Consider the following 20636-nt stretch of genomic DNA (forward strand, 5'->3'; position numbering starts at 1 on the left):
ACATGGCAGCTGATGGATGTAACAGGCAGAGGGAATGTTATAACGTTTACATTCAACTCTTTTATTCTTTTTTTTAACACTTCTTAGTAAAGTTAAACTAAGAAAAACTTGTTGGGAATTTGTGGAAATACTGCATTCTTCAAACATGTAGTGTTGTTACTAAATGTATATATGTATGAAGTAATAAAAAGGTGTTTATATCATTTTACTATTTGAGCATTATGTGATGAAAAAAATGTTTCCATCGAGCAAGCTCCGTAAACATTATTATGAATTAATAAAAAATACTGCAAATATATTAATATATTTTATTATAATAAACATTTGGTTTCAAGAAGTTTACAATTAGTGGATGTATTTGAAAACTATTTTTTGATTTTATTTGTCATTTGTTCAAACTAATTTGATTACTGTAAGCATCCCACAACAGTTTAACTTACTACATACACACATTTTCCAAAAATAGTTTTTGGATGTAAACTACCAATTTCAACCAAATCCAGTGAAAAAGTAGGAGCTGGTGAGGCAGAGATACACTAACAATAATGTGTTACTAAACTAATCGAAAAGATTTTGCAAAGGCTCCATGAACTAAATCAAATGTCACATGCATTGTTTAAAGGGAGCTCTTGGTAAGTTGGCATCAGAATGACCCAAAGAAGAAATGAATCATGTTTTGACACCTATGTTGGACAAGTCAAAAGAAATGTCTGAACATCCACTATTACGTCAAATATAAAATGTTAATATAGAGAGTTAGTAGAGCTGCAACGATTAGTCGACTTAGCGTTTCATTGTTGAGTAACGCCAACTATTATGATATTTGATAAAAAACGATTAATTACAATTAATATCTGAGGCAAAAATGGCATACGATACTGATACTTTCCTCTTTTCTCTGTTTTACATCACATTGAAGTGAATATCTTTGGGTTTCGGGATAAAAAACAAGACATTTAAAGACCTTGGACTTTAAGAAACTGCAATCGACCTCTTTCACTATATTCCAACGTTTTTTGATATTCTTAACGATTATTCAAGAAGGATCTGGGCCGTTTAATCGATGATAAAAACAATTGGTAATATAAAGTTTATTACATGCTGTATTAGAAATTGAATATGTCTATATGGATGCCTTTTACTGAAGTCTACTCGTGTATATGAGACTGAAATTAAATTAAAATTAAGAGACCTTATAACCCATTTTATTTGCTGTGAGCTTTATTCTTCTTTCAAATGTCAATTAAACAACAACATTGAGAATTCAATGCACAGTGCTCAGAGACACTAGCTCTGCTGTTGTACAGTGGATGTATCCCCCAGCCGCTTGCTGAAGTCCAGCATGACACAATGTAGGTGTGTGCTGATGGTGCCCAACTGTAGTCTCCTGGTCTTCAGGTGGTTCGACACGCCGCTTATGGACTCCAGCAGAACACTGTCCCCGTTCTGACAGTCCTGGGTCGTCTGTAAATCCACTCTCCATGCGTCCTGTAAGCGCTCAAACAAGGTCTTTGTGTTCCGCTCCAACTGCTGAACCTCCTGCCAGTATCGCTCTTTGTCCTCCCTGGCTCCGGTGACATCCTCCGTCATCTGCTGGGTGGCGAGGTGCAGCCGGCTGTTCTCCGTGCTGACCTGCTCCAGTTTCACGCTATTGTCGTAGACGCTTATCTCCACAGCTCTCATCTCTGAGGCCTGTGTTCCGAGCACGTCCATGTAGATTTTTCTCATCGCCTCCAGCTCGGCCTTCATCTCCTCTTTAGGCTGCAGCAGAGACTCAGCTTCCTCTTTCAGCGACTGGATTGTCAGCTCCAGCTCGCTCCTCTTCCTCCTCAGCTCGGAGGTCAGTGTCCTCAGCCTCTGGTGCCTGGGTTGCTCTTCATTCCACTTTGCCGCCACGTCGTTCAACATGTCCTCTTCCTCCTCCAGTTCCCTCTGCTTGTCTTCATGGCTAATGGCGATAGTTGCTACCTCCATGAGGCACTGCTCTATTTCCTCATGGCATGTAGTCTCTTCTTGTCTGAACTCCACCTCACATTGGGTCATGTGGCTCATAAGCAAGTCCGCATTCGTGCTCTTGGGGTGACGCTTGTGGAGCGCGGCCTCCTCTTGTTGAAGCTCCCTGTATCTCCTCCTGGTGTTGCTGATGTCAGAGGTCATCTTCGCCACATGTTCCTCCTGCTTGGTCTTCGTCTCATGTGTGAGCCTCATCGTCATCCTCTTTTCCTCCTCGTAACGTTCAATGTTCTTCTTCTCAGTATCCATGTTGTCGCTCAGCTCTTCCCGATTCCTCTCAAACACGCGCTTTGTGATCGTGTCCGTTTCCAGGAGCTCTCGGATCTGCTTGTCCATCTCTTTGATCTCCTTGCCGTGCCTGACCACGGAGGCGATGCGCTCCTCCAGCTGCAGCTTGGATCTCTCCAGCTGCTGCAACACTTGGAAATGCTCGGCCCTCACTTCGTTCTCTTCTTCGCGCTGACACTTGAATACCTGAAAGATTTGTGACAGGGAGTTTTGACAGCGCAATCTGGATTCTCTACCCTTCTCCATTGTACCTTCCACCGTGGATATTTCCTCTTTAAGACCCTGGACGGTGTTGCTAAAGGCTTCCCCTAACTCAAGCAACTCCGTCTGCAGCGTTTCTCGCTGTTGCCTCAACTCTTGATGCTTTTGGCTGTCCACCTGCAGCCGTTTCTCGTTCTGGCACCGAGAGGCTTCCAGTCTTCGTAAATTGCTCTCTAGCTTGGCCAGGTCCATCATGAGCTCTCCCAGATGATTGTGGGTGTTTTGTTTCCTGTCATTAAGTCCGTCCAACTCGATTCTGCTCCTCCTGACCACCTGCTTCTGCTGTTTAATTTTCTCATCAACTTGGTCCACCTCTTCGGACAACTTGTCTTTTCTCACAGAGAAGGACTCCCTCTCCAGCACAGTCTTCTGCTGCAGTGTTATTGTATCCTGTTCGACAGCAGCGATGCAGGACTTCAGATCCTCTATCCAATCACGTGTTTGATCCAGCTGCATCTGCAGGCCGTACTTTACGGTGATTTGATCATTCTGAGCCGCTATGATCTCTTCGTGCCAAGCCTTCACTTGCTCTAGCTCTGGGTGCAGTGCTTTGTTCTGGCTCAAGAGGACTTCATCCCTCTTCACAGTGACTTCCTGCAGCTGGCAAACTGACTTGAGGTCTTTGTGCAGCTTCTCAATCTCCTCAGCGTTAGATGCCCGGGCTGCTGCTACACCAGCCACGATGTCCTGTCTCATACGTTCTCTTATCTTGTTAATTTGTTGTCTTAGCTTGCTGTTTTCTATGGTTTCCACCTCTAGATGTTCATGAGAGGCATGACGGTCAGCCTCCAGTTCAGTGATCGCCGCCGTTATCTCCCTCAGGTTGATGCTGGCTTCAGGTAAGAAAGGTACTCTCTCCTCTTTTAGCTGTTTGTCCAGCTCCTTTAAATGCTCCAGAGCCACCATGACGGCCGGGAAGTCGGGAACCAGGCAAGAAGCCATTTCTTTCTTATGTGTGCTCACGCTCAATGCTGTGTCTGTGGTTTAAAATGCAGTTTCTACCACCGATAAATTGTGAGTGAGGTCGCCATGGCAACCCCTACCCCACCACGAAGAAGACAGCTACGGCAGGTCCGCAGGACCACAATGCTGTTAGCACTGGCTAGGCTAACTGTCGGAACGAGAAAATAACACATTTTCGGCCACTAAAAGCTTAATTTACCGCAATAAACTATCGTTACGTTGAGATAAAGCTATGACTTAGGATAAAGTCCAGTGAGCTTCGAAATTGAAGCATAAGCATAATGTGTGGTCATATCAAAGAGCGACTTTTGCCCTGAAAATACAAACAAAAAAAGGGGGGTTAGTGGTTACCTGATTTGCAGTAGACACCAAGCCGGCCCTTGTAAAGAACCTCGGCTTTCCAGATGTTTGTATAACTGGAAGACAGAAATCAGACTTTTCATACCTCCATGAACTCATCCGGTATGATTAACGCCAAACTGTAGATGGCAGCATCAGGAACACGTGCCCATGTGTTGCCAGATTTCGAGATTTCACGTACTGTCATCAGTGGTGGAAAGTAACATAATTAAGTATATTTAGTTTTTAATGTAATGTAATCTGAGGCACTTGAACTATACTTGTGCATTTACTCTTACTACAACAAACCCTACCTCAATTATTACATTTCAATGGATAATATTTAAATTACTTTATTTTACGAAGACATTGTGACATATTGTTATATATTAAGATCGAGGGATTATGTAATTAATCAGTTGCAACTACTATCAATAATCCAATATAATACATATTATTCTGAGATAGTATGTCCAGTCATTAATTGCCATCATACAATGTGTCTGAGTTTGGAGTTTGTGAGGTCTATTGACAACAGAACCTGGCAACCCTGACATGTCGCAGTATGTTGTCGTCGGTCTACAGAAAATGACGTAGGAAGCATAGAAATAGAGCAGGTAGAAACCATAGGTAGAAATCAATTCAATGCATGTCCTCTTATTATTTTATTTCCTAAAAGCCACTGAAAGTAGAGTGTGCTTAGCATTTGTGCATGTCACAAAATATGATAAGAAGATGGAAATTGTATCCACTTTAAAATCTAGATTATCTCACAATTTCCTTCTGTTTTCACATTTATGCACGGCGCTTTTTTTTATGTGTACATAATGATCTCATTGTCATCGACACACGTTTAGAATTACATTTTAAATTGTGCTCAAAATAATTGAATACATTTTCCGGGTAATGTCCTTTCTATCCAGCATAACTCCTGTGGCAGTGCTGCAACAAGCAGCAGTCCAGCGGACAGCCTCAGCCTGCAGCGAGAGCAGAGAAGGTTCAGCAAAACATGGATCTCGTCTGTAAACCAAGAAGCAAGTCAGTCGTGTGGATGTACTTCGGCTTGAAAGCAGATGAAAGGGGACAACCTTTGAATTCCGGGGAGGCTATTTGTCGTCTTTGTCGAAAAATAGTCCTTGTAAAAGGTGGAAATACCACGAATTTAAGAAGTCATCTGAAGCGTCGACATCGTGCTGATTTTTTTGAGACCCCTTCTTCCACAACCTCTGGACTTTTGTTTGAGCCTCAAGGTATACCAATTTCAAAGCTTTCACTGCAAATCCATTGTATCCAAAGAGTGCATCACATTTCATTCTTCTTGCATTGACCACTGATGATTGTATCCATGCCTTTTTAAACTGACAAAACACAATTGGAGTGGTGCATTAGTGTGGGTTTTAAAGATGCATTGTAATGAATGCAGACCACGTGGGAGCACATATAATGTTATAAGTTAAAGGAACAATTCAGACCGACTAATGTCAATGTATTTAGTGAGTTACTTCTTTGAATGCAACCTTTATTTCCAATCATGCAGTGAGATTGTATCGTTCACAATCAAAGAGTGTACAAAAATCAAGACAGTCGCTTACACTCAAGAGTCTATTAAGTAACACCGACCCACACGTTTTTGCAAGTAAAACCGTAAATATATCTGTTTTTTAAACAAGGGAATTACTAAATGTCAGGCTCTTTAATACATAAAGTAAGTTTCATGTCACATTCGGTCACATTAAGGGACCATAGTTTCCGTGTAGCAGTGTGAGTATAAACAAACATCTGTAAACCTTCCATACATACTTGTACGCATGCGCAAAGGGACCACGACCCCACTGCTAAAAGTCTGTTTACGGCAGTCCGTTTTAAGCCGTTGTTGTTTGTTGCTATGGCATCACCTACATTAACTAAATCCGTTGTACGCTAAAGAGCCTAAGGTAACATTTGGGGAAATGTTGTTATTAAAAATATAATTTATGGATTGGTCGATATGTTGCTATTCTCCCGCTGTTCTGATATCCTGCAATAAACAACAGCACTGGAGTTGGTGCAGTGACTGGCCACTCAGAGCCGCCATCTTTTATCGTTCTGTTTATCCCGTCTCTTCAAAACAAGCTGATAATGACTGTGCGATAATCGGCGTATTGCACTGGAAACGGACTACTTCAACTGTATCACTCCGCGCGTTGCTAACACTGTCAAACCCTAACAACGCCTCGTTTTACATAAAATATAAACATTTATAGCTAATGGAGCTAACAGCTAACACTATGAATGCAGACCTGAAGGATTCCTGTGAAAAAATGGATTTGTGTCAAGTGGAAACCAAAGAGAAGATCATTGTGAAAGAAGAGTATGAGTCAGAGGAAGATGAAGAAGAGGAAGAGTGTGTGCTAAATCCTGCTGAGATTTCAAGACAAGTTATGCTGTTAGACTTGGAACTGGATGAACTTGAAGAGAGCATGGGTGAAATAAGTAAGCTTGCACAGAAGCAGACACGATGGGCTGTGAGATCCTTCACTTGCTGGTTGGAGTCCCAGGGGCTGCAGGTGGACCTGGCCACAGTGCATAAAACCGAGCTGAACACTCTGCTGAGGAGATATTACGGATCATTACGAAACAGCAAAGGAGAGCTGTATGGGATTTGTAGTTACCTCGCCCTGAGAGCCGGACTTAACCGCGTCTTCAAAATTCCTCCTCTGAATCGCCCTATGAACATAATGAGAGATGTGGAGTTCACCTCAGCAAACAAGGTGTTCCTGGGCGTGCTGAGGAAAATAAGGAAGTCTGGTTTAGACATGTCCTCACCCCACCCGACGCTGTCTCCTGATGACATCCTCATCCTCAGACGCTCAAAAACAATGGACACCAGCACTCCAAAGGGACTCCTGAACAAAGTCTGGTTTGATATTCAGGTACATTTCGGCCGCAGAGGGAAGCAAGCCAACAGGAAGCTGAGAAAAGATTCATTTGTACTCAGGCAAGACGGGAAAGGACTCCGATACCTAACTTTATCCCTACCAGACGAAGCAAAAACTCATAACGAGAAGGAAACAAGTTCTATGTTTGAGAAGCCAGGCAATGCATTTTGTCCCGTGACTTCTCTTTTAAAGTACATCAGCAAGTTTCCGCCCAAAGCTGTCGACCTTTACTTGCAACTTAAGAAAGAACCTACAGATCAGATTTGGTACAGCCACCTCCCCCTAGGAGTCAATTCTCTTGGCGCAATGTTGTCCCGCATGTCCAAAGAAGCATGCACGGCAACCGTCTACACCAATCACTGCATCAGCACCACACCGTTTCAAGTACTGTGTGATGCAGAAATGGAGGCGGCAGTAATTATTCCTGTTATTCCACAAACTACTGTGCGAAGGTAAGATACGGTCCTTCACCTGTTGATTATGTAATCTACATATACTCAAGAACAGCTACTGAAATAACATATATATTTTTTCTTATAACAGGACTGAAATCACAATCCAAATTCTCCAGGCGCCACCCCCCGGGGACCCTAAGCCACTGAGGAAGATATTGCCGAAGATCGATTCAAACTGCCCGGCAGGACTGCCACTAGATAAGGGGGCGCCTTTAATAGAAGATCAGTCAAAATCTGCACCACGGCCGCCAAGTATTCAATATTTTAATAAATACAGTCTGTGTGAAACGTTCAGATAGATGTCCCAATGATTAACGGTGATGCTGGATACAAGACGCTCTAATAACGTTTTTTTTCTTTGGTGGGGGAATGAAATAAAAGGATCTAAACAAACCCAAAGCTTCTGTCTTTACAATAAATATCCAACATATTGTGTACCTACTATAATGTAGTAAAGTAGCATCACATTCATATGCTGTAACATCCTCTCTATTTACTATTATTGCCTATTGTGACCTTATTCCATAAATGTTGTGCCAATACAAAACAGCTCCATGAAAATGTAGTCCTCCCCGTTTTTTAATAACATTACCGTAACTATTTCTCTACCGTTTGCTTCTTCAGGTTTGGAAATAAACAATGAAGATTTCTTGGAGGATTTCCCGCTCCTCCACAGTGCTTCACACTCCAACTACATTCCGGACGCCGTGTTGCCTCCTGGGGAGCCGTGGCTCGATGGCGGCCCCTCCCGGGCAGCGCTGTCCCTGCCCTCCTGCCTGTGCATGTGCGAAAACGTCGCGTCTGGAATGCCTGGTCCTGCTCCTGCTCCTGGTTCTGCCTGTGAAGACCAGATGAAAGAGATCAAAGTGTACGCCAAGTGTCACCTGCAGAAGGGAGTCATGTTTGGGCCCTTCGTAGGAGAAGTGGGCAAAGGACAAATGCCGACCAACCTCAAATACGCCTGGGCTGTGAGTAAACGCTTTGTGAGATGCAATCCCATTTATAATGCACTTATATGGAATTTGTGACTTGATGACCAGCAGGAATGTTTTTATTGAAATAGTTTGCTCCCTTTTCCAGATCCGAGATGATGCCTCTTTTGTCTACATCGATGCATCTGATGAAAGCAAGTCTAATTGGATGAGGTGAGCAGCATCCAGTAATGTTTATCTCTTGTAAATTGTTTCCTGTCTCTTTTGTGTATTGTTGTTTAATAATAACTGAGACAACGTCTACGTTTACAACATGCACATTCACACTATCTAACACAAGTTATATACGCTGATATTATTTCGGTTTTTGGACATTTTTTAAATCTTAATAGGTCCATACAGATTCTTGTTTACAGTCGGCTAAGTGCGTCATATTCAAACCAACTAGAGATGCATGCCCCAAAGAAAGCCCACATTTTAGTTTGAAGGAGAAACACACTGAAAAGAATTGTTGGTTGGAACAGATTTGTTGATAGGCCTATATACAAATTCAAGAATGTGGTTGAAGGAATCCCTAACCTTGGCACCCTTAAATGTATATTGTACAGACATCTTTCTTTGTCAATATGTATATATTTTACTCTTTATTTTAGTTTTAATTTTGAGATGTTTATAGTTAATAATAATAATAAAGCTTTATTTGTATAGCACTTTTTAATACACCAGTAGCTTTGAGTGCTTTCACAACATGGCACACATCACAAATTAAAACCGAGAAATTCAATTCAGGTCGAAAGCTAAAACCTTTTTGCACACATGCTGCATACAAACATAATATAACTAATCAAGGGGCACAAGGATGTAAAAGGTACTGCTTATTTTTATTTATTTCTTTCCCCTTTTTAATTTTCACATCATGTGCAATGCCTTGTTTACGTGCTGCTGTGACGAAAAACATTTCCCAAATTGGGATCAATAAAGGAAACCTTATCTTATGAAAGACTGAGACTGCATTCTCACGGTCAAACAAGTCAGCCACAGTCGGAGAATAATCTTATTTTGAATGTAAACACAAGTATTTTATTAACCAAGTATACATTTGTGTTAGCTATGTAAACAACTCTAGCAAAATTGCTTTTTTTGTCAAAATGGCAAAAACCTTAATATTTTGTGCATCTATGCTCTTTTAAATCAGAGTCTTTGTCTGACAGAGATTGTCTCCCTCTCTTAATGTTTGCTCTTTATTTCAGGTATGTAACGTATACCAGCAACGAGGAGGAACGCAACCTGGTTATCTTCCAGTTCTACCGCCACATCTACTACAGGGTTTCCCAGCCCATCATGGAGGGAGCAGAGCTCAAGGTCTCGATCGGAAAGGACTATGCCGCCCTGCTGGGCCTGGGGACGGGTGAGTTCCACAGTCAACAGTATTTTCAACTGACAACAGACCCAAATTGAACTGTAATTATAATTCCTTACGTGTTAATAAATACTACACCCCAAAAGTGACCAGTTGTATATATCAATTACTGTATAATCTTCATTCTTGCATCCACAACGAGCAAATATGAGATAATGCTCTAAGTAAGAGGGCACATTTAACAACACAAACACTTTATCAAAATATCCTTTTTAGCACCCGCAGTAAAATCCAAGTCTCCTTTATTTAAAAGAAATCAGTTGAAAGAAAAGACAAGAATGCTACTTTTAAAGGTATTTCAATCACACAGTATTTAAAAATGTTGTTTACCATTTGGTAAATACATATAGACTATTTATATAATTAATAAACAGAAAACGTTCTGTATCGTGATTAAAACTACCTATATTGGAATGGAACAATTGCCGACCAACCAGTTTTGATAAAGTTTTGCTTTTGTTAAACACAGGCCCCCCTATTTACTTTAGTTGCTTTAAAACTGAACATGTAGCCTGCTAAAATTGGCCAACGTCTTCTGCTTGTGTTTTTGTTTCGGTGGATCTAGGTGACAACGGGAAATGCGATGTTGGTGACAAAGAAACAATCCTGCGCCTTCTGCAAGACATCCAATTGGTCACCCTGCCAGAACCCAGCAGCTCCTCCCTTTGGTCCGACAACAGCCAATCACAGAGCCCGATGCTGCTCATCAGTGACGTGACGACGATGTCAAACCCAGACGCTGCCAGTGATTCAACGTGTGGCACCTCCCTCATCTCCCTCCCCGCCCCGTGCTTAGATAAGCTATACGATTTCCTGCCTGGGACAGAGAAACTGCTGAGTAACTCGAACACCTTACCGAACAGCCCGTGGTTCTTCTTCGGGTTTGAGCCGGACCCGACGGGACGGCCTCTGGATAGGAGCACCGGGGTGTGTAAGCTATGTCGGGAACATGTGGGCTGCGGAGGAGGACCAGCAGATCTCCAAATCCATCTGACCAACAAGCACCACATCAAAACACGGGACGCTAGCAAAGATCGGAGTCATCCCAGCACAGGTAGCTACCGAGTTTCCTAGTAATCCAGCTTCAGTTGTCAAGACTTTATTAAAAGGCCCCTTATTATGCCTTGTTGGCAGTGTTGGGACTAACGCGTTACAAAGTAACGCCGTTATCTTTGGCAGTAACTAGTACTCTAACGCATTACTTTTTAAATCCAGTAACTCAGTTACCGTTACTACATGGTGCGTTACTCCGTTACTCCGTTAGTTTTTTCATATAGTCAACAGCCAGGTGAACAGAGATGAGAACTGTACTTAAGTACAGTACTTGAGTAAATGTACTTAAATACTTCCTGTGTCACATGCGGAGACGGGCTGTGGGCGTGTTTGTGTTGTTTACTAACAAGACTATCATGGCGGCGGCGGAGCTCAAGTCTAGTTTCTCCACCTGGAGATATTCTCACTATTTCTCTTTTATCGAGCACAAAGAAAAGAACGTTCTAGTTACATGTAAGTTGTGTCCTGGCGGGTCAAAGAGCCTATCTACTGCCCAAACCAGTCATTCAAATCTCTTAAGACATCTGCAAAAACAACATGCTGGGACGAAGCTAGTAGCTAAGACCACAGAGACTCAGCCGACGCCACTCCACCTGCACCTAAGCAACAGCGGCTGGATTTTAACCAAGGGACTGCTAGCCAGGGAAAAGTCGATAAAGCCATTGCACGGTATGTTGTGGAACACATGCAGGCTGTTGCTACAGTGGAGTCACCCGCTTTCAGGGAGCTAGTTAGCATGATAGCATGTCCGGGCGGCACACGGCATATGGGACGGAAAACTTTTTCCAACTACCTGGAGAAAGAATATACAAAAATGTAAAGCCAGCTAATATCGATGCAATCCAGATTGCATATAATGCATGTCAAGTTGATCAACAGATTGTATTATTCTCCAATGCAATAACAGTACTGAAATGAAGGCAATAAGGGCATTAATATAATGGGAGCCCTTTGTTAAGTAACTAAAACGTTACTTTTCACAGTAACGCATTACTTTTTGGTGTAAGTAATCAGTAAAGTAACTGAGTTACTTTTGAAATGAAGTAACTAGTAATGGTAACTAGTTACTGGTTTTCAGTAACTAGCACAACACTGCTTGTTGGGTACTCCTTTTCCTGTGTTATATAGCTTTTTACTCGCAGCGGCAAAACTGTGGCGCCACGTTTGGGGGGGCGGGGGGACTGCGGGTGCTAGTGGAGCCCCGGAGATCCCCGCACATTGCTGCCCAGCCAAAAAAAAGTAACCACTTTGATTTAATAGGCCAGTAGGTAAGGGCATTCCACTGGATAATGATACCCCTGCATTATAGCAACAACAATAATAATAATAATAATAATAGCAATAATAATTGGGAGGGGGGTAGCGGCTGTTCTTATGTTCTCTGAGGGGAGGCTCACCTTCCCACACTTTGAAAACCCCTGGTCTAAAGGTCCTGACAGTGACACACCAAACTGACACCAAAGAACACACTTACGTCTCCTGCGTCTTGGCCAAAAAAGTCGCACTGGAACACACCGCAAAGACTTCAGCCGACGGCCAACTAGCACGTACGGCACTGAGCATGCGTGAGTGGCAATAACTCTCCTTACCATTAGGCGGCGGTAGTGTGTATTCGTCATTCAAAAGAGTCAACAACCAGAAGACAGACAGCGTGATATATACAAACTTCAGCTCTCTGAAGCAGAAATAAACTATTTAAGCATTGTGGCTGGCTACCTTAAAGTACTGCTGCTACCACATTCCATGCATCAGTAATCATAATCCAACATCATAACACTGACAGGCAAATGATGTATCATCATGTACATCTGTATCTTCTGACTTTTATTGTAGTATAGCTAATTTTATCCTCATTCTAATGGCTGTAGTATGAAGGTACGTAATAAAGTTTTGTATTTTGCAGTAGCGGTAAAAAGTGATTTATTATCATATCGAATTGTACAATGTAAACAATCGACTAAAATACAATAAGATAAAAATAGTAAGTAATAGGCTACAATAAAAAAAATTAGCCACATCGTCCAGGGTCCTGTCCGTTAAATAATTGAAGAAGCTATTGTCCACCTCATGCAGGAAGTGTGGCAGCTAGTTACGTGGCAACTGAGTTGGTCTTCGTTTTCTTCATTCCAGATCGCCATGATGTAAAATAAATTATTGCGTCCAGGTGAGATGAAAATGAAAAATAATAGCCGTCTGTGTGTGCCTAATCATTTGTTTGCGTACCTCACTTCCGTTTCGCTTCTCATGCACTGATTCGCTAAGCTGAACAGCCAATCAGAGTGATTTATTTTGCCGACAGCCCCACAACCGATTCAACATGGTGAATCGGCCGCGGAAGGTTGACCAATCACAACAGAGTCGGCTAGCTAACCAATCCGAGCAGAATGGGCTCTGGTTTCGGACAGAGGGTGAAAAGGCAGAGGCACAAAATACAAATATGAATCTGGAAATTAACATAATAGGGCCCCTTTAAAAACCTTGAATGTCAGCCTCATTGTAGTATTAAAGCAGGTGTTTCAATCTCAATTTCACTAAGAAGTACCAGATTTATATAGGTTATTGACAATTGTATTGCCTTTTTAAAAGTTGAGAAACTCTTTAAAAGAGATACAAAATAATATAAAGCTTAAAGGGGAAATATTCTGGGAAAGAACTTTGATATTTTCAGAAAATGAAATGAAATGTAAGCCTTATGTATCATTCATTTTATTTTATTTGTTTGGAATATTTATATATCTATATCTGGTCAGAGAAACATGTTGATTCAGCTGTTTGTTAGTTGTGTGTGTGTGTAGAGCAGGGGCCTATACTACGAAGCTGGTTCAACCTAACCTGGATATGTTTGAGTTAGCCGGTTGGCCTAATCCAAAACATACGCGCTCTCGCTAAACTGTACTACGACGCTGGTTATCAAGTGGATCGCTCAAGCCAGCCGTGTCCTATCTAGTTAGGTGCGCGTTCACATGAAAGGGGTGGTATTTGGAGCATTCGACCAATCACAAACATGGAGAAGCTCACTGACAGCGCAGCGTCATACTTCCTGAATGAAAAGTGAACTTTAATACTAGTCAAAAATGAAGAAGTTAAACTTTAAACATCCGTGACTTAAACACTTTATCCAGGATCAAAGCCACAGAGCTGCACCTGCAAGGTGAATACAGCTGGCAAAAGTGTTTGAATGCGTACATTAACAGGTTTATGATATCACTGCCCGTCTAAAACACGATCTGACTTCAATTACATTTGACTCGAGTGTTTCGTCAACTTATGTGTTGCTTAAAATAATACTTCTGCATCCAGTATGTGACACTGTGAGTGTTGCACGGCCAGATACGGCTCAGCTGACTCAGATAAGGAGATATATGATACATTATCAAGTGATATGCCGCGGACTGTACTTAATGTACTCTGATCCGGTTACTTATGTTGTGGCCGATATTTAAGTAAGCTTTCTTAACGCTAATGTTATAATAGTCAGATTGCTCTGAAGATGGGAGGTGATATTCTATTAATGTTCACGTTCACACAGTCAGTGATTTTTGCCGGCCGTCTTTCCTGCGACGGCAGCTTTTCTGTATTTCCTTTCTCCTGTGATATGACTTGATCGCTTTAAACTCCGCACACTGAGCTCTGATTGGTCAGCAGGCAGTGCTTTCACTGAGTTGAGCTCTTAGCCTGCAACCTAACCTGGTCCCGACCAGGTTAGCTGCTTAGCATATATTACCATGGAGATCTAGCCTGCTAAAAAGAGAACCAGCTTCGGATGACCGGAAAGCCGGAGTTTCCCCTGAATTTAGCCGGCTAAGCGAAAATCCTGCTTCGTAGTATACCCCCCTGGTGTCTGGGTGCTGAAATGCATTGGAAGATATTCATTATGTCTTTGGCTACAATCTATTTATTTATATGTTTGTTAATTGGCCAAAATGTGAGCAACTTAGTGTTATTGCTGTCTTTATCATTTCAAGAAAAGGGAACATCCTTCAACTCCCTAGTGTAGTTAAAGATCAATCTACAGCTTTGTAAACGAGTAAAACTGTTGAAGCCTTTTTGCTAATTGAAAAATGTATTCCTTTTTTTTCTTCACAAAAGGCCAACAGCGCTCGCAGCCAGTAATGGTTAACAGTGGTCTGGTCAGCACACTGCCCTTGGTTTCCTCGGTTCATGTCACCAATGCAATCGTCAACTTTCTCATCAAGGACCTCCAGCCCCCCACTGTGGTGGGAGGGGGCGGCTTCAAACAGCTGATGCACATCCTGCTGCCCGCCTACAAGGAGCTGCTGTCAACCGGCCACCTGGAGCACCTCCTGAAAGAACAACACAGCAAAGGCAAGACAAGCCTGGCTCTGCTGCTGAGCAACAGAATAGTAAGCAGCGAAAACGAGGAGATACCCGACTACACCGCTCCTCTCGAGTTTGAGTCACGGAGACGCGGGCGACCTCCCAACCAGCCGAGGGAAGTGCCTCACTTTGTCACTTTAAGTGTGGACGTTTGGTTTCACAACTGGCAGGGCAAACAGGAGAGGTACCTCACCCTCTGGGTGCATTACATAGACAGTAATTTTAGTTTTCTGAACCTGGCTCTGGCAACACAAAGACTAACGGAAAGCAGTGGGGAGGACCTTTGCTTGGTGGAGGCTCAGGGGAAAGGGATGGCCCAGGAGTGGGGGATCTCTCAGCCTAATCTGGTCCTGCTGGGAGGGGAGGGAAGAAACAAGATGAGGCGAGTGAAGAGAGAAAAAGGTGCAGAGACTGCATGCAGCGTTCCTCACCCAATCTCGACAACATTCCTTGAGAGGGAGGATTCTGTGTCACCCCAGGAAGCGCAGGGACACTCTACGGAAGGACTACCGTCTGTGTCGTGTTTCTTCAGCGCTGTGCAAGGCTGCATCGAGGAAGTGATGTCCCACTCCATCATCTCCAAAACCCTCGGCCAATTCCAGATTATTTTCGCAACCCTGTTCCTGCCCCCGGCTCGGAACAGAACGTCTTACGAGCACCACGTCCAGACTCTGTCGCAAAGCCTTACGAGAGAGGAAGAGGCAGAGTTAAAGTCGTGGACTCACTTTCCGCCAACGTGGAACAAGTTGTACATTTTGCTGAGCACCCTTGTCAAATATAAGAGCCTTTTCTATGATATGATGAAGGAGATTAAAGGCGAGGGCTTGTCTAAAGAAGACACCGGTTCAGAATCCAGTTCGTTACGCAGCTGCCACGCCAACTCATCGTCTCTGCACTTTGAATGGAAGGTTCTGGAGGACCTTTGTTTGGTCCTCAAACCTCTGGACGTGGCGTGTCGGACTCTGGCCAAGGAGGCGTTCCCCCGACTGTCCCTAGTCAAGCCCATCCTCACGGGCCTGCTCTCCCGCCACCTCGTGCTGCTGCCGGGGGAGTCGTCATCCATCGTGAAGGAAGTGAAGAGGATGATGAGGCGCAACTTGGCGAGTTGTTACGACAACCCTATGGTCAACAGGGTTCTGTGTGTGGCATGTGCCCTCGACCCCCAGTTCCATGGGCTGCGCTTCATGGACGACAAGGTGAGTCTAGAGCTACTGACACTACGCTTCAAGCTTTTGGCTAGCTACATTTGCATACGATAATAACAGTGGCATGCTATATGTTCAAGCTCTTTATATGCACAACAATTACAGTGAAGTTCTTTATGCCCAGTTTTTTGATTCCAGCCCTTGGTCCTTCCCAGTGATCTAATACCACCCTCTGAATATCACATACCTTCTTAAAGCAGCGTCAGACTTCTGATACTGAACATTTCATGTAAGCCAGGGTTTTAAAGAGGTCCTAATGTAAATAGTCAGCAAAGGATAAAATCCCAAAGTCCCCCCCACTGCCTGAAACACCACCATTGGAGTCAGGAGTCCAACTTGCGCTTTTATTGGCTGACGCTCTTTCACATTGTACGTGATAGGCTAAGAGGCTGAACATCTTCAAGCGGTTGACCAGTCGCAACAGAGCCACCTAACCAATGAGAGCAGACTGGGCTCTGGTTTCAGATGGATCATTTCCATTTAGTTTTTAAATATGCATATTCCTGAATTGTACCTGGGCCAATGAAAAAATATAATTCTTTTTTTAAAGCATGAATCAGGTTTTTTAAGTTGTACATTTTGTATTTATTGTTGGTTTCATGTGGTTTCATGCAAATAGAAGTGGCATTTGCTCAATTAAAAAAAGACTGAACCTGAAAATGTCACAAAATAATGAGAAATATTAAATATTATAGCCACCTAGACTGTAAGAGTATTTTATTTTAAAAGTACCTTATTTTAAAATATCACAAAGAACATTTTATTTGGATTATATTATTACATTTAAATTGTATTTGTACTTTGCAATTTTGAATATGATTATGCGCCGAACACTTGTTTACTAAATAATCTTAAGTAAAAAGGTATTACACGACAACAGCGGACAGCAAATTATTCCACATGAATTTACCACGTATATATTATCATATTTCAATGGAAAATACTGGTTAAGCCAATTTACCCACCTGATGGTATTTCTCTGGTCAAGGGCCATTGTTAAAGAAATCACATTTTTTTTGTAAAATCAATTTCTGGTGCTAATGTGATTAAACTTCATTAGCCACAAAGAATCACTTTTTAAACTACCTTCATTATCTGTATTTCTTAATTATTGATGTGGAGAGAGAGCACACATTTCAAATGTCTTTGTTGTGTTTCTCTTAAAGGAGCGGGAAGCCACTTTTGAGTGGCTAAAGAAAGAGGCTGTGAGGATTGTAAAGGAGAACAGGAAAAAGGGCCAGGGTAAGAAGCAGAGCCAGAACAAGAGAAGCCCATCGCCTGGGTCTCCAGAGTCCGAGTGTGACTTCCTACGGAGGAGCAAGCGCATCAAAGAGTCCCGCCCCATCAACTTCAGAGAGATGGAGTGTGCGGACGAAGAGAGTGACGCTGGGGAGGCGGATGAGAGCGAGTGTCCTGAACCGGTCCCTCAGGCAGGACTCTCTGGGATGGAGTTCCTCCTGGGAGACCTGTTCTGCTCCTCCCCGAAGAGCAGGCAGAGCTCCGTGGAGGAGTCTGTAGACATGGAGATGTCCGCCTACAAAGCCGACAAGGGGGCGTCGCTGGGGGTGGAGCCCCTGCAGTGGTGGAGGATGAAGGCAGGTCAGTTTCCTCTGCTGGCCACAGCTGCACGGGCCTACCTGTCCGCCCCCGCAGTGGCAGGTAGCGCCGCACAGGACTTTGCACAGGAAGGGGCGGGAGCAGCACACAGGAAGAGAGGAAACATTCCACCAGAAAGTTTGGACTCCATCTTGTTTCTGCATTACAACCACATGTCCACCTCTGAGAGCGGGCGAGCTTTAGCTAGGAGCGACGACAGAATATAAAAGGTTGTGTAAAATGTATGTTTGCCTCCTTTTTTGAGACTTATCTAATCGACATATAACTGACCTTGTAGCACCTAGTGCCTTATCACTTTGGATACATTTATACCCTTAATGCTTATTTCTATCAAATATAACTGTGATTCCAAGTGTGTTAATTGTAGATGACAGACCTTCATGGTAGCATTGTGTAAAGCTGTTTATGCATTAATTTTTTTTTTCAATTATGAGTTGGAATATTATGAAAGAAAACTCTAAAGACCACAAATTGTCACATTTCCACTGCATGGTACAGCACGGCTATACTTTACTTGCTTTCTTTTGTTTCATTTGCAAAGTTGTGAATTGTACCTTGAACTCTTTCGGTCAAGGATCCAAGCAAACTGAGCCGATACTAGCCAAAGGTAATTTATAACACTACCGATCACTGATTGGTCAGAGAAAATCACTGATAAGGCGACCCTGGACATCTAGCCATTTTAACATAGCCACTCTACCACCATTAGTGACCTTGATGTTTATATTAAGACTACCAAGATTTGAAAGGATGGCATCCTTTCTTGTGGGCGTTGCTACTGCCATCGGTTAAGAATCCCGCCGACAACAAGCACCCAGGAAGTAATCCAGAAACGGAGAAACCCATGGATGTATAAGGAGAACTACAGCATCGGAGGCGGGGCTCCGTTCCTTCCTTTGAGAGTTACTCAGTGTTGCATGAAACCAGAAATGGAGCAACTATAGATTCAAAAAGTAACCTGATCTTCCGAGGCCTTTGGCCAACAGAGCATGTTGTTTTCCTTAAGCCCAGTCAAATGAATGGAGAGAGAAAATGACTCGAGATTCGGCTTTTAGCGCATTTAACTTTTAGACCCTAATGATTTATATAAGGCCTATAAAAGTGTCTGTACTGGGTAGTTTATCTAGCTCTTTAACCGCTGATTTACAGACCACTCTTTCCAAATGTAAGTCAATAGGAAAAAGTCTTAATGGGCCAAACTGATATCACGGATTGACACCGAAGTTGTAGTATCACTGTCCGTTCCAAAAATCTGCTTCAACAGCTGGCACACTTCCTGGGAGCTTGAGCCCGTCCCCAAACCGGTTAACTTTAAACATCAATGGCCTACAGGGAAAAATGAAAATACCTGGGTTGAAATTATGTCATGAAAGTTACGGTGCTTATTAAGCATTTTAAAACGTATGTGGTAACTTACCAAAGTGCTTTGTTTTGAACGTTCATCAGTATTATAATCAAAAAGAAATATGAACGTTAGTTTTTACTGAAATTATCAAATAAAGTCAACATTTCACAGTCTTTACTGAGCTGTGTGGGGTTTGTTCAACTTTTTAAAATATGTTTGAATGGTGATATACACAGTGATAGATGTTAAGGACTAACATTTATAATAAATACATCTGTATTGATTTTAAGATATTTTCATAGTTCATACAATCATACGTATTGGGACCATTTGTATTAATGTGGACCGGAGGGAGAGGGTGACGAGCATAAGTTTCACTTTCCTTTTTTATTTCAATTCCAACTTTGGTCATGAAGAATATGTTTCTCTGTTGTCCACGTTCATAAAGCAAAACGGCAGCATCAGAGCACGGTGCAGAGTCTCTAGATGAGTCCGTCGTTCTTATTATACATCCATGTTGTAGTCCGCTGTATAGAAAACTGTAGTTTCCATAGTTTCCCCACAGCAGCAGACGCACATTCATGACGTCCGCTGGCGCATCATAAACACGTCGGATAGTGAAAGTGCAGTCGGATTCTCTAAAGTACCGCAGTCTCTTCTCCTAAGTCCTTTTGAATTCTATCCACTATCCCTTAACCCCGTGACGTTTCACTCAGAGGTCAAGGAATAGACGATAGGGATAGACGATAGGAGCTGATTTTTGGACTATTCGACCGCAACCCTGGTACCAGAAGTGAGTACAGCCAAACCATGAGGTGGAAATGAGGAATTACCTTACTTGGTGCTCTTTCTTTTATCAGTAAAACTTAAATAATGGTTCAAGTGATCATAAAATACATCTGAAGAAGGAAAATATTTTGAAGATAAAAAAATAACTTGATTGGAAGTTGTTTTACATTTATATTTCAGTTACCTCTTCGATTTATTTTTAGTAATGAAACCTACACATTTTAAACACTAACATAGTATGACGATGAGTACATTGCACACTATTGAATCGGAAAAGGAACTTTTGGACATATTTGTTGAAACTGTGACACTGACTGTACTGTACAGTAAGATTAAAGGTAAAACCTTTAATAAAGTTACCAGCCGTAGCTTAAACACGATTGAAGCTTATCAGCACAATGTCTGTATCGTTGTAGACTGTAATGTTTTTGAAGACTTCTCTTAATCAAGAAAGTGCAAGAAAACTGTCTTTTTGTTTTAAATGTAACACTGTAATGTAAATATACATGTCTTTTTATCTGTCCTTTTCAAAAAATAAAAAAATATCACCATACGAATCATGAATTATCCACGGTTTATAAACATAACAGAAAGTTCAGTAGTCTTTTTTTTTAAATAAAAGTTTATTGTGTACTGTGGTTATACAAATAAGTGGACATATGAATCTATATTTAAAGCTTAAAAATGTCTGTAGACAGAG

General features: G+C 42.3%; 2 protein-coding genes across 4 annotated transcripts; one reads left to right on the forward strand and one right to left on the reverse strand.

Moving 5' to 3' along the window:
* Positions 1 to 1203: 1203 nt before the first annotated feature.
* On the reverse strand, positions 1204 to 3558 carry ccdc175 (coiled-coil domain containing 175). Its single transcript, XM_034084257.1, has one exon. It carries the CDS (start codon positions 3502 to 3504, stop codon positions 1288 to 1290), a length of 2217 nt encoding a protein of 738 aa, XP_033940148.1. The 5' UTR covers positions 3505 to 3558; the 3' UTR covers positions 1204 to 1287.
* A 1053-nt stretch (positions 3559 to 4611) lies between these two features.
* LOC117447704 (E3 SUMO-protein ligase ZBED1-like) lies at positions 4612 to 20474 on the forward strand. 3 transcript variants are annotated; one of them, XM_034084584.2, is made up of 8 exons: positions 5672 to 7234; positions 7326 to 7489; positions 7862 to 8205; positions 8318 to 8382; positions 9420 to 9577; positions 10155 to 10643; positions 14732 to 16176; positions 17352 to 20474. In XM_034084584.2, the coding sequence occupies exons 1-8, from the start codon at positions 6111 to 6113 to the stop codon at positions 18006 to 18008; spliced, it is 4446 nt and encodes a 1481-aa protein (XP_033940475.1). In that variant the 5' UTR covers positions 5672 to 6110; the 3' UTR covers positions 18009 to 20474. The 3 variants fall into 3 exon arrangements, with proteins under 3 accessions (XP_033940556.1, XP_033940475.1, XP_071060448.1); XM_034084665.2 differs by lacking the exons at positions 5672 to 7234; positions 7326 to 7489 and adding an exon at positions 4612 to 5114; XM_071204347.1 differs by lacking the exon at positions 7326 to 7489 and having other exon boundaries at positions 5672 to 5798.
* Positions 20475 to 20636: the final 162 nt, after the last annotated feature.

Source organism: Pseudochaenichthys georgianus, chromosome 1 (assembly GCF_902827115.2).
Source record: "Pseudochaenichthys georgianus chromosome 1, fPseGeo1.2, whole genome shotgun sequence".
Taxonomy (NCBI): domain Eukaryota; kingdom Metazoa; phylum Chordata; class Actinopteri; order Perciformes; family Channichthyidae; genus Pseudochaenichthys; species Pseudochaenichthys georgianus.